Source organism: Chrysemys picta, chromosome 4 (assembly GCF_011386835.1).
Source record: "Chrysemys picta bellii isolate R12L10 chromosome 4, ASM1138683v2, whole genome shotgun sequence".
NCBI lineage: Eukaryota > Metazoa > Chordata > Testudines > Emydidae > Chrysemys > Chrysemys picta.
Window position 1 is genome coordinate 41484393 of NC_088794.1, and position 23610 is coordinate 41508002.

A 23610-nucleotide genomic window follows, 5' to 3' on the forward strand; every position below is an offset into this window, starting at 1 on the left:
GCTCCAAGTTACTGTGCCAACATTAACTTAGTAATTCTCACAATACCCCTAAGAGGTAGGTAAATAAGTATTATCCTGATTATACAGATAGAGAACCCAATACCAAGAGGTTGTGACTTGCCAGAGATCATGTATCAAGTTAGTGCCAGAATTAAAACTTGGAAGTTCCTGTCTTTCACTCCCCTGCTTACTACGCTGCCTTTCAATTGTTACCATAGCTCTTCCTTGTTACTATAGTATGTGCTGTATGCAATCAATGAAGTTCTCGTCTATCAGATCATAAGCATATATTCATAATGAATCACATCATTTCATTATGCTAATAAATCCTGAATTAAAGATTAACAACTGTTTGCCCCGACTCGTTTTTTAAATGATATTGGTTCTAACCATGTGCTAAACTATACACAAGTGTGTGATATATATTTCTGGATCTCACCTGCAATGAGAACCCGCTGGAGTAATTCTTACTGGGGCTGACATTGCTGCTCTTGCCATCTCTCTGCTTTCAGAGGCAATAACTGTCTTCTCTCTTAGCTACGGCAAGTACATGTGATGTGTCCTAGCATCCTGAAGATACAGCGTCTTTGCTGAGAAAGACCTTTCCCTTTAAATCTCTCTTAAGATCTTTCCAAATATGATTCAGGGCCTTGGGTGTGTGGTGAAGGTCATAGTTTGTACTTGGGATTTCTGAGCACAAAGGGCATCATAGAGCATCAAAGTCCCTCTGTATGTGTTTGAGCTTTTGAGGAGACAAAGTTGGCCTCATTTTTCTTACCAGGTTGGTGTCTGTCCTTCATGGGCCACAGAAAAAATGAATGCATCAGAACATGTTTGCTGGAACTCCAAAATGTCCTTGGACCATGTCCTTCCAATGCAGCCAAGTGTCAGATATAGTACAAGTATTTTTCATGTGCACAGGCCGATCCTCTATTCAGTCACAATCTTACAACAACAAAACATGCTTCTGTGACCATGAAAGTTAATATTACAGATCCCCTCTTTGAAGGGCTGTCAGGCTGTTCTTTGCTTGCAGCAGGTTCAGAATGCATGGCATGATTGCTCACTGATTCGAACGACCAGGATTACATCATCCCCACCTTGCATTCTTTATACTGGCTGTTTGCAAAGTGATGGATTTTCTTTAAATTGGCTGAATGTGGAGATTAAAACCTATGATGGTCTCAACTCTGCACTGCTGGGTATCTGACATAATGCACCAACCCCCTTTCAGGATCCCAACCATTGCTTCTGCACTCAGCAGGCATGTTTGCTTTTTTGCTGTGATGGCCACTGCAATGTGGAGTTCATTCCCCTTGACATGCATTTGATTTTGCTCCTCATTCAGAAAAAGCTTTCCCCCCTTTTCCTTAATGTGTCTTTAGCATGGCTAAACCTCCTTCCCATTATTTCAATTGGACCGTCTGATTTGTTTTTGTGTTTCTGTTTTAAGAGGCTGTATTTGTGAAGTTTTTATGATATTGTGTTTGCAATTACTCTGCTGCAGAGCACCCTAAACGCTTTGGGAGGGAGATTAGCTATATAAATAAAACTAGTGTTACTGTTTCCTAATAACCAAAATTTTCACCACAGCCTCTGAGTAAGAGGCAAAGTACCAGAAGCAGAGATTTGGATCATTCAAGGAGGAAGATGTAATAACACCATTCAGCTAGGGTGACCAGATGTCCTGGTTTTATAGGGATGGTCCCGATATTTGGGGCTTTGTCTTATATAGGTGCATATTACCCCCCACTCCTGTCCCGATATTTCACACTTGCTGCCTGGTCACCCTACATGCAGCTAGGTCAAGGCTTGCAAGTGTGAAATTTACAAAACATGCACATATCTTCCTGATCCATGTGGAAATTGGTTTCCACACATACCTGATTAAAAAGATTATAAACTTTGTGATATTTTTGTAGCTGTTCAGTGAAAAGTGTGCTCTGTGTTGATTGAAAAATAGAAAACATTATTAGTGAAAAAAATCAAAAAGTGTTTAAGCCATTTTATTTCTGCAGATTTCAAGCTGGAGAAATTTCTTGTTCAAATTTTTTTTTGTAAAAATGTGTATAGAAAATGCTCTTCTCCCCCAGATGCTTTGTTTCCTTTACTCCTGTTCTCCCCTTACCCTTTTCCTCCCTTTCTTCCTCTCTACTCCTTTTCTTTTTTCTAATTTTGCCTCTGAAAAAAGAAGGAAGTGAAGGAAGAGGGAGAAGAAAGGAAAAATTATGAAATAAAATATTTTTTTGTTTTATACTCCCCTCTGCCCCCCAGTTTCACAGAGAAAAGGGAAATTTTTGAATAAACACTTCTTTGAGGGGAAAAATCTGACTTTGGAAAATAGAACGTTTTTTGGTTTAAATAAAAGTTAGTTAGAAAACTTTTGACCAGTTCTAGTTCTGCGACAAAATAGTAGGATACACACAGAGTAATTGTTACTCTAACAATCTTACTTCAGATAAAAAACTGCACCCAAAAGATCTGAATTTCAAAGCCAAGGGGCAAGATTTTGAAGTGACTAGTTATCTGGGGTGTATTGACCTGAGACCCCTTAAAAGGGCCTGATTTTCCCTGGGTGGGTGCTCAGCACTTTCTAAAAATTGGACCCCTTTAGGAGTCCCAAGTCAGGCACCCAAATCACTAATCACTTTAACACTTGGCCAGGGTGACAACATTCTCATGAAAATGGGCATACTCCTGCCTGCAAGTGTCCAGTGGGTGTTATTTTAAGCAAGTTGAAAAATTCATAATTGTTGTTTTGCGAGTAAGCTAAAGGACCTTTCCAGTACAGAGTGCAGGTGAATTTAATAGCATGTTTTCCCATTAGCATTAGTCGGAGTTATGCCGCTTGATCTCTATGCACCATGCTGAAATTCTACCCTATTGTGATTAATATCATGTACAGGGCAGTGCAATGGATGATACCTAAGTTTCCTCATCTGTGTGCAAATCCATATCCCTACACACATTAGTTTTTGCTCTTTGTGAAAACATGACATAGGGCCTGGGACTACTGTTTCCATTTCTGTACCCTCATCGGCCACAAACTGTCTGCAGCTACTACCAGTGAAAATCACATTTGCTGGATTGGGCCTGCTTGAATAAAAAACACATGGATTTCTGCCTCAGGTAATGTGATTAATCATTGTGTGGTAAAAAGGAATGTTTCTATTGTACCTATCTGGAGCTTATGTTTAAATTTACCATATCATGCACATACTTGTATGTGTGCATTTTATTTGTAAAACTAGGCCTTAAAAACATGAACATCCATTAAAGGGAGACATCAGGCCAAGCTGGTGTAAATTGGTGCATCTTTCTGAAGTCAAAGGAGCTGCACCCATCTACAGTGACAGAGAATTTGGTCCAAGATCATAGTTTTTCTTGCATGTCATTGTAACTGCATCAAACTGTCATGCAGTTCTCTAGAAGAGAAAAATAGAGGAAAAATGCCTCACATTGGTGTAAATAGAATCATAGAATTGTAGGACTGGAAGGGACCTTGAGAGGTCATCTAGCCCAGTCCCCTGCACTCATGGCAGGACGAAGTATTATCTAGACCACCCTGACAGATGTTTGTCTAACCTGCTCTTAAAACTCTCCAGTGACAGAGATTCCACAACCTCCTTAGGCAAGTTATTTCAGTGCTTAACCACCCCGACAAGAAGTTTTTCCTAATGTCCAACCTAAACCACTATTGCTGCAATGTAAACCCTTTGCTTCTTGTCCTATCCTCAGAGGTTATGGAGAAGAATTTTTCTCCCTCCTCCTTGTAACAATCCTTTATGTACTTGAAAACAGTTATCATGTCCTCTCTGTCTTCTCTTCTCCAGAATAAACAAACCCAATTTTTTAAATCTTCCCTCGTAGGTCATGTTTTCTAGACCTTTAATCATTTTTGTTGCTCTTCTCTGGACTTTCTCCAGTTTGTCCACATCTTTCCTGAAATGCGGCACCCAGAACTGGACACAATACTCCAGTTGAGGCCTAATCAGCGCAGAATAGAGTGGAAGAATTACTTCTCATGTCTTGCTTACAACACTCCTGCTAATAAATCCCAGAATGATGTTTGCTTTTTTTGCAACAGTGTTACACTGTTGACTCGATTTCGTTTGTGATCCACTATGATCCCCAGATCCCTTTCTGCAGTACTCCATCCTAGGCAGTAATTTCCCACAAATAAAAGCAAGAGAAAGTGTCATCTGAGTTAGAGAAGCCTGATGATGCCTGATTCCTCTTCATGGGGAAATCTATAGGAAATATTGACCTCACTACCCAAATTCCTTGCTATTAAAGGTGAACTTCACCCCAGCGTAGGGCTTGGCACAAGCTCTGTGCACCAATTTTAAGTCCTATTTAAGCCCTTGTCGGTTTAAGGAAGAATTAGGAGATGCCATGTGTTTTGTGCTGGGTTTTCTTCACACTGGTGAATTTCACTCTAATTGACTTGACTATTGTGGACTTTCTTGTTATTAATACTTTGCACATATATATCCTTGTGTGGCTGATTCCTAAATTGCTTTTGGAAATGGTGACTTATTAATCCTCATGACATCTTTGTGATGTAGAGAAGTATTAGCATTATTATTTTCATTATCCAGACTGGTAAATTGAACAAAGCGTATGAGGCCTAAATTGCCAAAGGCATCCACAGACTTGGGTGCCTGACCTGATTTTTGAGTGGTGCTGAGTACCTACAGCTCTCATGGACTTCAGATGAAGTTGTGAAAATCGGGCCCTAGGGCCAGAATTTTCCTCCTTACTCTGGCCCTTTTTATGAGCCTGAATTTGGCAGGGACAGAGTTTTCCAATCACTGGAACTGAGCAACGCAGCCACAGGCTTAATGGGCGGGGGGGGGGAGTGGGGCATAGCAGATGCCACTACGGGGATTCTAAATGGCATTGTCACCCACAAGCAGCTCAGCTTGGTCTGCCTGAACTCACGTAGCTCCCCTGCTTAAAGCCACCATCGTCCCACTTGTCTGCAACTTCTGTGCTGTGCCTCTAAGGATATGTCTACGCTAGTCAGAGGTGTGATTGCAGCCGGTGTAGGCATACCCACATGAGCAGTAATCAAGCTATCCTGGCTAAAAATAATAGTGAAGATGTGATGGCATGGATCCCGGCATGGGCTTATAATGGATTACCTACCCAGGGTTCCAGGTGGGCTTGTCCTGGCACTGAAGCCCACACCGCTGAATCTTTATGGCTTTTCTTAGCATGCTAGCTAAATGTAAAGCTATCGTGGATACGCCTATGCTAGCTCCATTCACACCTCCAACTCCAGTGTAGACAGACCCTCAGAGGCCAACGCTGAATGCTTTTGAAAATCCGACCCTAGTTGTCTGAAAGGTAGGAGCTCAAAAAATGCAGCACCCAAAAGTAGTGCATACTTCTGATACTAAATGATTTCCTCTTAGACAGCCAGTAGCAGAACTAGGACTACAACTCAGGAGTTCTATATCCCAACCCTCTGCTTTAACCGTTGCACACACTTTCCTCCTATTAATTGCAAAAGAGATGCTGGAGTTTTCAGCAAGACTTCTCCTGCATTTACATCTGCTTTAGATTCCTTCTTTCCTAATAATTCTAAGAGACAGGATGACAGCATTGGTTGGGGGGGGGGAAATCTATAAATAATACAGTATGTAAAGTGGCATTTACCCAGAGTCTTAAAACTCTCAGACTCTGATTTGATTCTGTTATTTTTATAAACTTCATCTTTCTTGACACTGACAATGATTCGTATAAATATTAACTGTTCCATTTAAATCAGCTGCATGTAAGAGTAAGATTGAGTTGTAGGATTCTTTGGGGGCCCTACCCTGCAGTCCTTACTTGGGCTAACCACACAATGAAATCAATGGGAATTGTGCCTGAGTAAGGACTGCAGGACTGAGTACATTAATCCTTTCCAAACTTATAGACTCATAGACTCATAGATTTTAAGGTCAGAAGGGACCATTATGATCATCTGGTCTGACCCCCTGCATGCTGCAGGCCATAAAACCGTCCCCACCCCTTCCCTGGACTCTGCTGCTGAAGTCCCCAATCCTGTTATTAGTGACTTCAATTGCCACACTCTCAGATATCCTAACCACTGGATGGCAGATGCTGTATTTTTGATTTTCAGCAACACTGATATTTAAAACAGAAATAATATTACTTCTTTCTCCCCTTTCTTTTGCAATATATAAAACAAGGTGAGTTAACCTGAATTAAAATTCTTCATCTACCCTAATCTGAAGGGTATTTTTGGAGTGCAGAGTGATTTCTTATCTGTGCCTCTAGATTGTCTTGCGTGCTGTTTCTATTTGCACAGTGTGAGCACTTTTCCTTCCTTATACTTGGTCGCATGCTCTGTCTTGATTATCAAAAAATGAATAAGTAAAACATTTTAAAAATTGAAATTTGTCCAATGTTGTTTTCTCCCTAGTCTGTACAGAGATACTCTTTTGACAGTAAAAGAGGATGATTCCTTGTGTGCTTGTTACTTCTTAATTGTAATAAGATTGTATCTCTATTATAGCTGGAATGGACATGACATCAGATAGTAACACTAAGGAGCTGCTCCTGCTTTCATTGAAATCCAATGGCAAAGCTCCAGCAGCAGATAAATGACAGCAGAGGGGGATCTTCTGCAATCAACCCTGCTGAATAGTTTCTCTAAGTAACATTTGGACAAGCATACCGTGCAGGTTGCAAATCTAACAACTGCAACATTTAGTGATAGCACGTGCGGTGCTTGTTTATGCCATAGCTATAGTGCACGTGCTGCAAAAGGTCAAATTCTGCTCACCCTGGCGGTGCTCCTTAAGGCCACGATCCTGCAAAGACTTGTTCATGTGCTTAACATTATGCAGCAGGAATAGTCCCACTGAAGTCACTTTCATAAAGTGGTGACATTGCACTTCGCAGTACGAAAAATTCAATTTATCAACTTCCACTCAAAGAAAATTCCTATTATCATAAAGTATTGATGACTGTGACAAAAGTAGCTTTCTGAGGTTTCAAAGACTCTTGCCTTTACACAGAGTGTCTGAAAGGTGACAGAATGATAGCACTGGGAAATGAGTCTCTTCAGGACAGGTTAACTGATGTGTCCCTGCCCTGACTTTGGAACCTACCTGTAAGGCTGAGAGTGTTGTTTAATCTCTAGGGATGAAAAGCCCATCTCCTCCTTACTAGGATGCTAACTCTTTGTGGTGTAAATATCTACCCAGTAGAAACTGTACTAAGATCACAACTCATTTCATGTGCCATGCCCTAAAGTCATCAGCTGGCAAGGAATTGCTTTGAGCTGGTGATTTATAGCATATTCACATGGTGATACCAAACGAGTGAGCTATCCAGTCCCTGAACTATAAATACATGGCACTACAGATATCTCTCCTCAGCTATCAAGCCAGGGCCTGCTCCAGCTAACGTCAATAGTGAAATTGTCATTGAACACACTGGAAACAGGATCTGGCCCCAACTTGTTGGGAAATGTTGTCTTGCTTTACATATATTTTATTGTTATGTTGATTAGTCTGGGGAACTCTTTGCCACAGTATGTCACTGAAGACAAGAGGTTAGCAGGATTCAAAAAAGGATAGACTGTTTATCTGGATAACATAAATATCTGGTTATAATAATTTTTAAAAAGGGTTTGGAAAGTATATAAATGCGCATGCTTTAACCTTTAAATTATGAGTATTAAGAAGAAATTTTCCCTGGGGACAGGTTATTCCATTACTGCCTAGTGCAGAGGTTTTTTACATCTTCCCTTGAAGTAGCTAGTACTGGCTTCCAGTGGAGACAGGATACTGGGCTAGATGGACAACTGATCTCAATGAAACTGGAAATTCCTGTGTTCCCATGTGAACAAAGCTGAGATGGTTTTGATTCTGGCTGAGATGAAGATCATCTTGTTGCTCACTGATACTTAGACCTCAGTGGTTCAGGAGCCAAATTAGCGATCAACATTACCCAAAAGACCCAGTCGTGTGAATTCGTTTCATTTACTATTTATATTTATTCTCTCAGCAAAATGACTGACCAAGTATTATTATTTTTATCAACTGCAATTGGTTATTAACATAGTAAAAGCATCCTGATTGGGTAATAACTTACATTGGTTAATAATTAAATCACACCGTGTTTTAATATCACATGGCTACAAAGAGCTGCAGGAGATGCATTAAAGAGCCACTTGTGGCTCTCGAGCCTCAGTCTGGGTATCACTGATCTTGCTCTATGGGTGAATGTCAGCTAAACGGAGGCCAAGGTTAGGGGAGTCATTTTTTCCTTGACATTTGGTAGTTTGCTTACGTTGTTTTGTGTGTTTAGCGCAGAGGGCTGGCAATGGGAAAACAGTGCATATTAAAGCACAAAACAATCTGAGAGAAATAGAAGTTCCGTGGTTTCACACTGTCACTTGGACAGTGCAGTTCTGTACTTCATCAAACAACTTGGGAAACGGGAAACGCTTGTAAATAGTTCACTTCATCGTCTCTTTTTATTATGATTATGATTTAGTATTTTATTAAGAATTATTAGAAAAGTACCTGCTCTCTACAAGGAAGAAGGTTTAAATGGATGAACACCTCACATAAAGGGACAAATTGTTGCCACCTGTTGAACTGGGGGGCAGGGGGAGGTGCAAGTAGCTTTCCCTCTTCTTCACGCCCCTCATTCAGGCTGGTTACAAAAGCAGTTTGTCTTCCCAAAGGAGGTATTACTCTCATTTTTACAGCTAGGGAACTGAGGCACAGAGAGACTGCGATTTGCTCAAGGTCACATAGGGATTCTGGCAGAGTCTGGAATTGAACCCTGAGCTCCCGAGTCCCAGGCCACAGCCTTAAATACAAGATCTGCCTTTGTCAAAATAGGGCATAAATTGGTCATGAATGGTGCATAAGCCTTGCATGGATTTCACCCATGTAGCGTACCTAGGCTATCCAGAGCCACAGGATGAAATTTTACCAGGGTCAATTCAGCCCTTCCTACTTCCCAGGAAGTTTCTGTGTATCTGTATTTTAGGTGGGACCTAAAACGCTTCTGCTTCTTGCAATCTTACTGACATCTGCAGCTAAATTAAACTTATTTTGTTTCTTAATGGAGCAGACTTTCTAAATGCCCTTTTCTCAAGAAGAGTGAGTGCACTTTTGTGGTATTGATTTATTGCTGTTTAGACATAGCTAACACTTCAAGTAATCCATACTGGTTTAAATGAACATAAGCTCTTTTAATAAAACTACTTGCACCCTTGGGATTTTTAGAAAGTATAAACATCTAGGACTAATCAACCAACCACCCGATGTTGCTTGCTTAAGCAAAACTCATATAAAAGTCCCTTTATTTTGCACTGAAAAAACACCTGACACTAAAAGACACTGGTTAGGGTATCAAAGAGCTGGTTAAGCCATGCTTGATTTGTCTGGAAAACATAAGTTAAAAGCAATTGTGTAGCATGTGGGCCAAATCCTGAAAAATGCTGAGAAGCAATGGGAAGGTCTTCTTTAAAAAATGATGGCACATTATGGAGATATACCTATCTCCTGGAACTGGAAGGGACCTTGAAAGGTCATTGAGTCCAGTCCCCTGCCTTCATTAGCAGGACCAAGTACTGTCCCTGACAGTTTTTTTGTTTTGTTTTGTTTTTTTGCCCCAGATCCCATAATGGCCCCCTCAAGGACTGAACTCTCAACACTGGGTTTAGCAGGCCAATGCTCAATGGCCAAGGTTATGATGATGTGGTTATTATAGTACAGACTAGAGGCCACAGTCAAGGTGTAGTCCCCATGGGGCTTGGTGCTGTACATACACAAAGCCAGAGACAGTTCCTACCCCTAGTCTAAATAGACAAAACATACAAAGAGTGGGAGGCAAAACGGGCATAGAGAGGTGAAATGACTTGCCCAAGGTCACTCACACAAGTGGCAGAGCTGGGACGAAATCATGGCCCCATGGAAGTCAATGTGAGTTTTGCCATTCGCTTCTGTGGGCCAGGATTTCACCTCAGGTCTCCTGAATCCATCTCCAGTGCCCTCTCTATTAGACCACACTGCCTCCATGCCAGTGGCAGTTTCCAGCTGTTCAGCACCTCTCAAGATCTGTCCCTGTATGTACTAGAAGTTCTCTTGAACATCTAATTCCTAATGTTGTGCCTGGAGCCTTTCTTTATAATTTATAACTGGACAAACCAGAACACTGGATCCAAATGCCAGGGAGTCTCAGATGTTATGGTGAGGAGGGCTGTGTAAGAACCTGAATAAAATAGAATAGATTGGTGGAAATTCAGTTTCAAATTGAAATCTTTCTGACTTGTGTAAATCTCTATAATACATCAAACAATACATGATGTGGACTGACCAGGGCTCTCTCTATTTGCATGGGAAATAAGCACATAAGAATGGCCCTACTGGGTCAGACCAAAGGTCCATCTAGCCCAGTATCCTGTCTGCTGACAGTGGCCAGTGCCAGGTGCCCCAGAGGGAATGAACAGAACAGGTAATCATCAAGTGATCCATCCCCTGTCACCCATTCCCAGCTTTTGGCAAACAGAGGCTAGGGACACCATTGCTGCCCATCCTGGCTAATAGCCATTGATGGACCTAGCCTCCATGAAATTATCTAGTTCTTTTTTGAACTCTTTTTTGAAATGCAGCTTTATGTTTTCTTTGTTGCTAAGGTGTGACTCAAGAACTTCTGGATGCCCTCTGGAGGGCACAGGGGAACACAAGGGTACAGGGACCAAAAGAGTGTAATGTAAGGTCTCTAATGAAAGCCAATGTCACGCTGGTCACCAGAACCATTGGAAAATGTGTGGATGGATGTTGTGAATGGAGATGTTCTTAAGGTTTGTGACTAGGGACTGGTCAATGGAAAGGCGAAAAGCAGTTTTTTCTTTCATGTAAGAAGTTTTTATCTATCTGTCTGTATCCATGTAAATGAAGTATTGTCTAGCTCACAATGGGCATCCATTTACAGACTTAGCCCAATGCTAATGAAGGATTGGGAAATCTTAAGGGAGGAAATTTACAGGAAGAAGTAATACAGCACAGAAGAGCCCTGTTTACAAGAAAGGACAATATACTTTTAGGGGTATAACCAAGGGGTATGGAGGAGCAGCCTCATTCATTTAATCTGTGAGGACAAGCCACCAGCAGGCTTGATTTTATGAGAAGGGGTCTCAGCCAATCTGGTTGAAAATGTTGGGGAAAGGACGTGGAGTAAGCCGTCTTGTAAGAGAGAGGGGAATGCCTTGTTAGTTAAGTTTAGACTCTAGAATGCATATTGTGATTTTTGTTTAATGTATAACCATTTGTTCCCAGTATTCTCACTCTATCACTTGAATCTCTGTCCTGTAATAAACTTAGGCGTGGTTTACACTATCAACTTATGTCAGTATAACTACGTCACTCAGGGGTATGGAAAATCTCCCGCCAGTGTAAGTAATGTTTTCACTGAGCGCTACAATGGCGCAGCTGAACTGGAGCAGCTGTGCCACTGCCGCACTTGTAAGTGTAGACAAGCCCTTATTCTTGCTTTCTCTCTCTCTCTGTATATATGAAGTGCTGTATGTTCCAAAGGGTGTGGATCCTGAGTTGAATCTTGTAAGCTGGTGTGTGCTGTTCCTTTGAGAGTAGTGGCTCTGAGACTTCGGGGGCTTTTCAGGGGAACAGGGATTGAGCACTCTGGGGGCACTCTGAGGACTCAGGGGTCGGTGTGCGCCTGTTGCTAACCGGTAGAGAGAGAGCGTGAGGCTTGCAAGGCAGTGCTTGTGTTTGAGGCTGGTGGTTTGAGCCTGTGAACTGATCCACAACAGGTACAGACAAGGCTTTCTCACACTAAGGGCAGGTGGTGGCAAGATGCCTTACAACATATCAAACAATGCATGGTCTGGACTGATCACGCTCTCTGTATTTGAATGGGGAACGTAGCTATATGTTGGTGGAGCATGATTTTCTGTTTTCTTTGATGCTAAGGAAACTAGGAGCTATTACATCTGATAGAATTCTGTACCCATTTGGAAAGACTTTTTAAGTGAATGTTGAGTTGATGGCCCAGGAAATGAAGGAATGTATATGTATCTGCCCAGTCATGCAGACTGAAATGCCTATTTAAGTCCCGTATGTCCTTGGGATATTGAAGAATTCAGTTAGAGCAGATCTTGTTTTTGTTGCTTAAAGAACTAGCTTTCTCCTGACTGGCTGGTGTTGGTGGCGTTCTTTTTTTTTTAAAGGTTCTCTTTCCATCACTCAAATGAAAGTCCAGAAAGATGTTTTAAATTGTTTTATGCTATCACAAAATCATGACTGTCTTGACCTAACCTTTCTCAGTGTAAATCAAACAGCCCTCTGGTAAGATTTATCACTGCCAGGGAAGTATCAATATAATTACATAAGAGCATGCCAGCAGAGTGTGCCTGCGTTCTAAGAATGTGTGCAGCACACATGTAGCTGGCTCTCTGCAGTACGCTGAAATCAGAGATTTATTGCATTTAACAGAGTCATTACAATGCAATTTTAACTTGCTGTTATTAAAGGGTCTTACATCATAAGCAATTACTGTAAAAAGCTTTGGATTTAGCTTTATTCATAATTTTTATAGCATGATTTATTAGAACCCCATTACATCTCATAAATCTTATCTGAAGCAAATGAAAATCAGTTAGGGCCTGATCCTTTTTACCTTTACTCATGTTGGGTAGTACTTTATTCTGTGTCTAGTCCCCCAGAAATAAATGGGACTTCTCCGGGAGTAAGGTACTACTTAGTGTGAGTAATGGTGGCAGATTGGGCCCTTAATGAGCATAGAAGAGGAATATCAAAATTGCACTAAAACTGTCAGCATTCAAATTTCACTGTGGGTTTATTTTATTTCATGCAATTCACTGATTCCCTGCAACTTTTTCATTCAACTGCTGTACATAGGAGATATATATGTGTCATATTTTTATATAATGCAGTGTTCAGAAGAGAAAGCCAAGTCAGTCTTCTAATACTGTTGTTTCTCCCTTCAGTCTAGATGCAGGATATAGAAACTGAGAAGCTAATTGCAGTACAGTTGCAGAGACCTCAAAATGGCTGCTCTGTTGTTGTTTTATTCAAGAATGCATGAGAATTGCATAAAATCAAACCTGTACAAAATATGGCCCAATGCTACATCCCTTATTTGTATGAGTAAGGAATACGCACTTGATTCAAGGATTGCTGGATTGGCCCCTGGTTAACAATCTTAACAGTCCCCATTTGCCCTTTCTCTTTACTAAATACAGCACTCAGATGTCATTTGATCAGAAATTGTTCAGACATAAAATTAAGTCTTGCAGTCTGAATAAAGACCTGATCTTGTACTCCTTATGCAGGGAAAACTCCCATTGACTTCATGAGTTTTTTGCCTGCATAAATAGTATAGGTTTGAGTACATGTATTTAAGGTTTTGTTGAGAGACTTTTTTTAATAATTTGGAAAATGTTGTTCAGCTTCATTGCCAATAAATTACCGAGAGAGATTTATTTGTATATTATGCCATAGTGCTTCAGAATCAATATATATAATGTATCTATTCAAGAAATATACTGTAAATGATCTGTTCAACACTCTCAGACAAATTAGCCTTTCTTTTTGAAGTTAATGGGAGTTTTGGCATTAATTACAGTAAAAGTAGGATTGGGCCTTTTGTAGCTGATTTCATATAATTCTCAGCTTACATTAAAAATGAGCAATACATATACACTTTGTTATTATTTGTTACTTAAATAGCACCATAAATGTACACAGCTCAGTATCTAATATGTGTTTTTGCAATGAAGGCAAAACAATATTCTAGAATATTAGACTGTAGATGGAAAAATAATTTTACTATGTATGGACTAATTTGTAAGCATCAGTTGTATGTATCATACTTTAAAGTGAACATAAACTATAAATATATTATAAATAAAAGTTAACTGATCTCATCTCTCTTGCCTTTCCTTCCACACACAATGTGACACCACAGAACATCAGTATTTTATTGCCTTTTCTCCAACCGACACCAAAATAGCAAAGGTCAGAGTATGGGCAAAGAATATTTTTAGGGCTATGGGGCATAAGAGGAAAGACTGAAAAAACTAGATGCCAAATCTGACCCAGTTGAAGTCAGTGGCAGCCCTCCCATTGACTGCAGTGGGACTGGGATTAAGTTTTAGGAGTACTGCAGGATGGTCTGATCTTGGAGTTCTTCCTCACACTGAAATGCCATGCACTTTAATGGGAGTTGTGTTTGTGCAAGGTCTATAGAGTCACAACCTCTAGGCTAAATCCAGTAAACTCTTCATAACATGAACAGCCCCTAATCACATGAATAGCCCCATAGGATGAAACAGAAGCATAACAATAAATAATAAACTATAAATACTCAGAGTGTAGCAGAAGCAGGGGCTGTTTTAAAAATGGAAACAGGGTGGAGGTTTAAAATAACAGTAAAAAGACAGGAAATAGGCAAAGGGAAGAAAATGTCCTTGAATCAGAATTGTCAGGTTGTGCACTAGCTACCCGAGGTAGACATGCAGAAGTACCATTGTTATCCTCATCTGTCCTCCCACTTGAGACATCTTGACTGAAATCAGATTGTAAGCTTTTTGGAGCGGGAACCATGTCTTCCTATGTGTAAATACAGTGACCAGGAGAATGAGGCCCCGATTTTGATTGGGTGCTACCATAATATAAATGATTTACAAAAATAATAATTGAAGTCAGTGGAACAGCTCACATGAGTATATGTGTAAGTGTGATGGCTGCCATCTTGACCAATGTACCAGGGTCTTCCAGAACTGAAGGTATGAGCTGCTACAGCTTGAGCTAAAGCTCTTTAGCTAGGACTACAAATCACTCATGCTCTGTGGATTGGGCATACAGTGGGACACATAACACACACTCACCAGTGGGTTACATAAGCATTTTCAGGAACGGCTCCCTTGATGGGAGAGAAAAAGGTTGAAAGGGGATATTAAAGAGGGGTATGAAATAATGAATTGTAAATGAGTGATTAGCGAAAACCTGTTGCGCACCATGATTTAGTCTATGCTGTAATCCAAGAACAAGGGAACCTCTTGTAACATTAAAAGGCAATACTTTTTACAAAGCTACAATGCAGTGTACAATATAATAAGCCTGTAACATTTTCTACCAAAGTATGGGCAATGAAAGGTTCAGGATGTTTAATCACCGGGTTAGACAAGCCCTTCCAGGGGAAAACCCACAGGGAGGGACAGGGCAGGAAAATAATGTTGTAAGGGTTCCCTTAATGCAGTTTCTTTTAAATTCTTCTAGGGACGGGGGCATGCTTTGAAGGAGCCACCATCCATAGCAGCCCTTGGTAACCTCTTTTTAAAGGGTGGCCTTAGCATGAAAGGTGCTCTACAGGAAAATTAATATAACTAGAGGCAGAAGCTGGAACTCTGTGGAACCCCTGTAGGCTGGTCTGAAGGATAATGCATGTCTCCCCACCACGCTTTGCTCTTGCTTTCCTGGCTTGCCCCTCCCCATGCCCAGATGGATTTCTTCCAGGGAGGGGACAGTTCCCTGGAGGTGGCTGATTCTTCCCTGCTTCTAATTAGGAACAAATCCACATAGATAGGGTCCCTTGCAAGTGTTGATTCAAGAGGCCCAATTTTTTTTTAATTAAAATTATACCAACTACGTTATAAAGTTACAGGGACTATCCATCCTTCCTTCTAGGATTGTCAACTGTGACTGAGAAGAAATCTCCCTTCTTCCCTCCAGTAGAGCATTGCAGGACTTGGAAAGGTATTTATTATGAGGGCTGTCATCTAATTGTCTTGTGTCTGGCTGGAAGCAGGATGTTGAGCTAGATGGACCAGTGGCTGTTCTAACTTGGCCATTCCTAATTACAAGAAGAAAATGTAAAATGGTTGCAACACACACACACTCAATATCAGTAGCCATATGATAATAATTCGTTATGCAACTTCTTTAAACAAAAAGAAAAGGTCCAAGAGAATACCCTGAGTTTCCCTAAGGAGCCTCCTGGAGTTTTTTTGGGGGGATTAGAATAGATTCCTCTGGGTCTTCAGATATTTTTGGAAACCAGAGCTAACAAGGGCTCCTAGTGCACCCAGACCCCATGGAGGAAGTATGGCTCCTTCTGGATCCATGTTGTCAAGCGCTCCCCATCATCTGCTGCACCATCAACATTCCTGCAGGGGAGGGTTCTCTTGGTGCAGGATGAACTACTTTAAGTTTAACAAGGTTGACAGTCCTCTTGGGTTTGCAAAGAGAAAGTGAGGGCAACTCCATGAACGGTCTCACTCTCCCTTCCCACTTTGATCTACCCCTTCCTAACACAAGAAACCCATTCCTCAAGTACCACCCATGGAAGTAAGCAGAGGCTTCCATGGGGTCAAAACGAAATGTGGGGAGCATGATGCAGGACCATCACTCACCCTTACCATAAATTTCCCATAAGTCTCTCCTCCAGTTCACAACTGCTGATTTTCCTCGCTCACCTCGGCTCACAGGGAGTATCGTATGAGCCTAGGATTTAGAAGCCAAGCGCTGAATGCTGCTTTCCACGGAACTCCATCATAGCTGCACCAGCTTTTATTTAAACCTTTTATTTAAAAGCAACAATAATGTTTATTCGGAAGTACTATAAGAGCCCTCAGCATTGTTAATAAAGAGTTTAAAACAGTTTAAAGCTAGCATGAGCACATGCACACAAACTCTACTGAAAGCTCCAGATGCCCTGATATTGGCTAAGTTAACAACTGTCAGTTTAAAAAAAACCAACCCAGCTTATTAGGGATGTAGGAAACTGAATCCTGCAGTGCTTGTGTAGGCAAAACTCCCAGTGAAGTCAATGGGGAATTTGCCTGAATAAGGGCTGCTTGTTCAGACACTATACAAGGAAACAACTAAAAGGAAAGAGGCAGAGTACTAGGAAATTGTTTTTAACAATTAATATATAAAGTTGTCTTACAGATGCTTATGAGAGGTCCATGCTCGTTGTTACAATCATGCCATCAGAACGCCCGGTAGATCTGAAGAGCTTTTGTTTCACATAGTGCCCAGCCCTCAGCTGATGTAAACTGATGTAGTTCCATTGACTTCAATGGAGCTGTGTTGATTTACACCAGCTAGGAATCAGACCCTCTAAAGTTGCTATGTAGATTTTTTTTTTTTTTTGCCTATACTTACTAGTTTTAGGGCTAGATTTACAAGACATTTGGTTTTCTAAAGATGCGGATAGACCCCTACTGGAATTTACAAAAGTGCCTAAGTGAGTTAGGTGCCTAACTTCTATTGGATTTCATCTAACCTGCTTACGAGCTTTTGTAAATCCCACTTGGTCTCTCTGCCTTCTAAGCACCTAAATACCTTTGTAAATCTGGCCTGTAGATTCTATTTTTCCAGTGATTATCATTACCCTATTTTCCCTCAATCCTATAGTGAGCTACTTCCCCCACCCCCCCTTCTTAGGCTTAAAAAGATATGCCAGTTTTCAATCCATAGGGTAAACTATTACTGACCAGGCATTTATGTTTTAGCGACACAGACATTTTTGGGGTGTGGAGGGAGGGAATGAAGATGTGCATAGTAGCCAGCCTTGCCAGGAGTAACATAATTTCCCTCCTTTCTACAAATGCACATCCAATCTGAGAACAGACACAATAGCATGTGACCTAGGTGATCAATCATGCATTTCAAATACTGAATAATCAAACTCTTGCTTACTCTAACAAGTCCTAAACCGTCCCCATACTGAAATATGGCCCTGATTACGCAAGAGAAGAACTAATACATGTTTTTGCAAAAATGACTAGATTTGTGTGTTTTGATTTTTTGTTCATGGATAATTCCTGGAGGAAATAGCCAAAGCTGATAGATAATAATTAATAATTGTATCAGATCTTATCCAAAGAACTGTTATTCTATTTATATATGTCACTATATGTGATCTATAGGGGTTTTTTAATATATACTGAATAGTTCCGTTTGTAAACTGTTTTCTTTTTTACTTAAGGGTATAACAAGGTACAGCTATAACAAGGATTTTAATTAAAATTTGTAAGTTTGTACTACCGTGTTAAACATGTAATTTTGGTGAAATAGGAAAACATGAAAGCATTTATAAATGTAATAATCATCTTCACACCAACACTAACAAATATTATAAGCTCTAATTGGCTTATTTAAATGATTTAGTTTTTTAAAATAACAATTAATTTAAGCATTGGTGTATGAATAAAATATAGGGAGTAACTGAAAAAATAGTACAGTTGGTTACGATTCAGATGGAACTGTAGTCATGTGTTTGTTACCTGATTATATTACTGTACTTTGCTATTGACTTCTTTAGCATACTGTCCATATATTAAAGAGGCTATTGATTATTTCACTGCTAATTAGCTATAGTGAGTTTGAGGTATTTTGTGATGTCTGTCATTAAATGATCACAGTATAGATCAACCTCTCCTTAGCTCCTTTACACACACAACCATTACATTTTGCTTCTGTTAGAAAATGTTGAGTGTCTCTTAATGTCTTCTTAATGGACAGGGTGCATGTATTGGTGGTGATAGCCTTTATGTAAGTTGTTAAAATGCTTATGCTGTATGTGATTGTAGATCATTAAATGGTTCCATGAATGAATCCATAGCAATACCTTAAGGAAAGGACAGCTTTAAGGCCAAGTAGAAGTTGAAACACAGAGAAATGGGTATATAATTATGACTAAATTGTATAATATCAGCAGAATATAATGAATTCCCTTATAAAAGAACTATCACCATGAGCCAGTGTAAAGGGAAAGTCCTATCCCACTGGAATTCAAGGTTGTGCAAAGTCTTTTAATGTTGATCATAAACTTCAGCCTCCCATCTAAATCACATCAGTATTTTCATGACAAAACGTTAGCGATGATTTTACAAACTCTTCTTCATTTGCATCATTTCCCATGGGAAACATTGGCAGTTTGGCCTTACGGCCATGCCATAAAATATGGGGCAGGTGCTCCATTTCTTATTGGGATGCTCTTTAGCAGCACATGCCTGACCACAAAAGAAAGCTGTTTCTAAAATCAATGTGTGTTAACACTTCGGTTCATTACAGGCAGCTGACGAAGCCTTTTGAAAGATATCCTCTAGCCTTCCCTCCCCATTTCCATGTTCCCTTGGCAGATATCAGGAATTTGAAAGCTGCAGCTCAACAGCACTGCCCTTTCATGTTGTGGTAAATATTTCATTAATCCCTGTACTATTTAAAGAAGCTCCTTTTAAATGTTAACTTCTTTCTTTCGCAGGAAATCTCAGAAGAGTATGTGAGCAAAAATCATAAGAATATGCATAGAAACTACCTCAGGCTCTGCCCCATTCATTGAGTGTGCAGACGTGGCATCTCAGCATTAGAGATCTTTGCTGAGCCTTCACCGTCTGTTCACATATTGATCTACTCTATCCTTCTATCCCTTTTCATCCACTTATTCCTTCTACAGCCATTTATTTTTCCTCTAGTTTTATCTCATTCCTTACGTACACACATGAAACACTGATTATCCTCCCACACCAGTAAACCAGCCATGCCCATTTACGGCTGGCAAGAGTTGTCTTAACGGTTCATTTGTAAGATAGGGACCACATCAAGTTGAGCTGTCTTCCCATGCTCCTATCTAGCATCCATTTCTCTCGCTTATCCAGAAAGATACCTGAGGGGTTGAACCTGATGCCACTGAAGTCAATGAGTGGTTTACCACTGACTTCAATAGGGACCGAATCAGTCCCTAGATTAGCATATGAATGAGTGATTATCCTTATACATCATGCTCCAGAGGTACCTGTTTGGAGGAGTCAGTTGACTGTTTCAGAACACACTCACATCTAGCTATGGTGTGGATCACACCAGCATTAATTTGCATTAAAACTGCATGCAGGAGGGAGGAGGAACTGTCCTTCAGTATCCAGGCAAGAAACCCATCAAACACATCCCTTCTCCATGCACCTTGTTCTAAGGAACACCTCTCCCTTTCCACATGGAAAGGAAACAGCGGTTAGGTGGATCAGGGACACTGAAGGACATTTATCAAAGAGTCACGATGGGAAATATTTCACACTGCATGTATAAGGAAATGATACATGAGAGCTACCTTACAACCAGGAAACTCCCCCAAACCTTTCTCCTACATTCGCTGCTTGTTTTAATGACTGCTTCTCATGGAGGGGAAATAGTGGCTAGATCAGCAAGGAGGATTGAAGGGGGAGCCTCTTCTGATTGGTAGGGTATAATTGTGACCATTTGGATGCAAGGTGGTGGGGAGGGAACTCATTCTCAATCTCCTGTGTACCTGCTCTAATGAACCTCTCTCCTGTCTCCCTGGAAGTGAGAAAGGGCATGGGTCCATGCATGTGCTCTAGAGTGTAGGTCTCCATGTGCCCACGCATGTATGAATGCTCTACACAGCATGTGCCTGCTCTGGAATGCACATCTCCACGCGCCCATGCATGTGTCCTCCCTAAGCCACATGTGGCTATACATGTGTGCCTGCTCTAGAGTCCAAGTCTCCATATAACCATACGTGTGTGTCTGCTCTAGAGTGAATGCAGTGCAATAGTGCCGAGGGTAATGAAGCTAGCAAGGACTGAGGTGAGGGGACTGTCCTAGGTAAGATGTAAGCATGATGATTAGGGTGCTGATTGTATAGTTTACCCTTGCATATCTGGAGAAATAAGGGTCCTCAAAAAGTGCCCAGATGCAGGGCTGCCACCTTCTCCAGAAACTGCCAGACCTGCCATCTGGGGCCCATGCATGTGTGTCTGCTCTAGATTGCATATGTACCTGCTCTAGAGGCCAGGTCTCAAGGTGACCATACATGTGTGTTTTCTCCAGAGTGAGTCTAGTTCAGTAGTGCTGAGGATAACGAAGTTAGCAAGAAGGACTGAGGTGAGGGACTGTCCTGGGAAAGACGTAAGCGTGGTGATTAGGGTGCCGATTATATAGCTTACCCTTGCATATCTGGAGGAATAGGGGTCCTCAAAAAGTGCCCAGATTCGGGGCTGCCACCTCCTCCAAAAGCCCCCGGACCTGCCATCTGGTGAGTCACTGAGTGCCAGGCGTTTAGTCATCTCCAGCTCTTCCTCGCCATCCCCGGAGTCTCCGGTGCCATCTGCATCTCCGTCATCAGCACTGCTATCCAGTGGTGCCCCACCAAAACTGTCGAGTGCCTCCTCGGCGTCCCGGTGCTGGCGGTAAGTCATCCAGCAGCAGGGCTCCACATCAGTCTCATCAATGCCCCAGAAGGCCAGCTCCTCCTCGTACAGAGGCCCACACACATCCGCTGGGCAGTGCAGCTTGCCTGTGCGGTAGTAGTTCAGGATGTGGGCAAAGACGCCCGGGTGCCGGTCGAAGAAGAACTCGTCTGTGCGCGGGTCATAGTCAAAGTGGCTGTGGGCATCGGGCTCAGCGATCCAGGCCAGCCGAGTGCCGGGCAGGGTGCGCAGGGTGCTGCGGTAAGTCTGGTGCCTAGTCCCTCCCACGTTGATCACGATGCGATCGCTCTCGTCGCCCTGGCCCATCTCGTCTCTTATTAGGCATGTCGCAGACTCATGCAAGGAAGCACGGCACACAGCAAGCACATAAGGGGGTGGCTTCTTGACTGCAATCGATACCTAAACTGATAATTTATCCAGCTGGTCAGGAATCACCTAGGCAAAGGACACCCAACTGGTGTCAGCCCCTCGTGCCTCTTCTTCCAAATGTTACAACCCCAACGGCAACCCTGAAAATTAATGCTGGCAGTCCTAAGATTCCTTTTATTTGCAGTTAAAAACTCTTGTACTGTTTTATTTTAAGCCGGGGTTTGGAGAGGAGAGAACACCCACTCCCCAAGAACAGCAGTCGCAAAGGTCTGCCAGGTACCTAGGTATGGGGGGGGAGGGGGAGGTTCTTTCCTTAGTTAGATGTGGCCAAAAAAGAATCCAGTGCTACACATTTGTTCAAGGAACCTCTTAGTTGGGAAGGGGGCGGGGGTTGATGATGGTGGCAGCAGGGTCCAAAAACAAACGGAGGGGGGAGGGGAAGGTATAAGGGGATCGCAGACAGACAGACACACAATGAGGGATGGAGGGGGCGGATACTATCGCCCAGCCGCAGCCACAGACCAGATCTATTGATGAAGGGTTGTTGTTTTTTTTAAAAAAAATCTCTCTCTACTTTAAGTCCTTCAGAGACAGACAGAAGCAGAGGTAGCTGCCGTTGGGGAGGTCAAGACGCAGCGATCCTGATTTTAAAACCCCCAACCCCTCCCCCCCCCAAAACCCCAATTCTTTGGGGGCGAAGGTAAAGCCACCGAAATACAGAAGCAGCAGAAGGGGAACAAAAAATCTCCAACTGCAGATCTTGAATCCAGACAAAAGCGACGGATCCGGCAGGGGACTCCCCTCTCGGCTCTCTCCTTGTTGATTCACATCACATTCTGCAGCAGTCCCGCCGGCAGCGGCAGGCGCCCCGGTACCTGCAAGCTGGCTTTGCCTGTCCTTGCTCTGCTGCTGAAGGAGGGATCACAGAGCGGTGCTTCCCAGGGGCTGCCCGGGCTTGGTGCTGAATGGACAGCGCTGCGCACAGAGCTCCAGCTCCCCGCCTGAGCTTTGGGGGTTTGCTCCTATGCAGAGAGTGGGGGGACTGCAAAGGGGGGGAATAGCAGTGGTGGTGGAGCCCCTTTATTCCTCCATCCCCCGCGGCTCAAGCAGCAGGAGGAGATCCAGCCGGGCTCTCTAACACTGCTGCCTCGGGTGGCTTGTGCTGGTGATGTGGAGATCAGTCCCCAACCCCACGGCCGCCGGCCCTGAGCTCGCAGGTGGTGCTGGAGGCTGGGTGCCAGCAGGGAACTAGCGGCTCAGTCCAGCCAGCCCGGTCTCCGGACACTTCAAGACGGCGCAGGCGCATTGGTCTCTGAATAGAGCAATTCTCCCTGGGTCCTAATGCAGAAGACGAGACTCACACATACACACACAGAGACACAATCACCTGAAATGCAAACCCGTCGAAATTACAATCTCCTCCTCCTCCTCCCTGGGTTGGCGTCCCGGTGTGTGGGGTCGGTGGGGGTTTGTGTGTGCTCTGGACAGAAGAACAGCTGTGCAATATCTGCTGCACAACCCTTGTGTCTATATTCCCCTGTGCTCCGCGGCTCTCGGTAAAGGTCTAATATGATCATGCAGGGAACTATCCCCGTTCTTCAGCTGTTTCTAGTTCTCTTCCCCCCCCCCCCGCCCCTCCCCTCTCTCTGGAAACCTGAAATTAACAACTTCAGTGGCTGCTGCAGTGGCGGACTGTCTGACATTTTCATTCTCCAAGAACCTGGTCCCAGGCAAATCATGTGGGAGGGTTTATTTGCTTATTTGTTTGCTTCTGGTTTTGCCTGCGGACACTGAAGTGGAAATCTCCATCTGCTTGGTGAAATATACAGGAAAAAGGTCACATTGCGCCTCCTTCAATGTAATGAATGGGCTAGAATCAGCTGGGGTGTGTGTGTGTGGGGGGGGTAGGTGTGCGGGTGATGTAGAGTCAGAAAATTGCCTCCCTATAGATTTTGCTGCCGGTAGCAAAATCTGAAATTAGCTACGAA

General features: G+C 42.4%; 1 protein-coding gene across 2 annotated transcripts in view; it reads right to left on the minus strand.

Annotated features, from left to right (window-relative positions):
• The window catches only part of KCNC1 (potassium voltage-gated channel subfamily C member 1), a 159523-nt gene extending 136499 nt beyond the window's left edge, over positions 1-23024 (minus strand). For both annotated transcript variants that reach the window (XM_065592098.1, XM_065592097.1), the window contains exon 1: positions 20990-23024. In XM_065592098.1, coding sequence (XP_065448170.1) covers positions 20990-21559 — 570 coding nt within the window. In that variant the 5' untranslated portion in view covers positions 21560-23024. The remainder of the gene's footprint in view (positions 1-20989) is intronic.
• Positions 23025-23610: the final 586 nt, after the last annotated feature.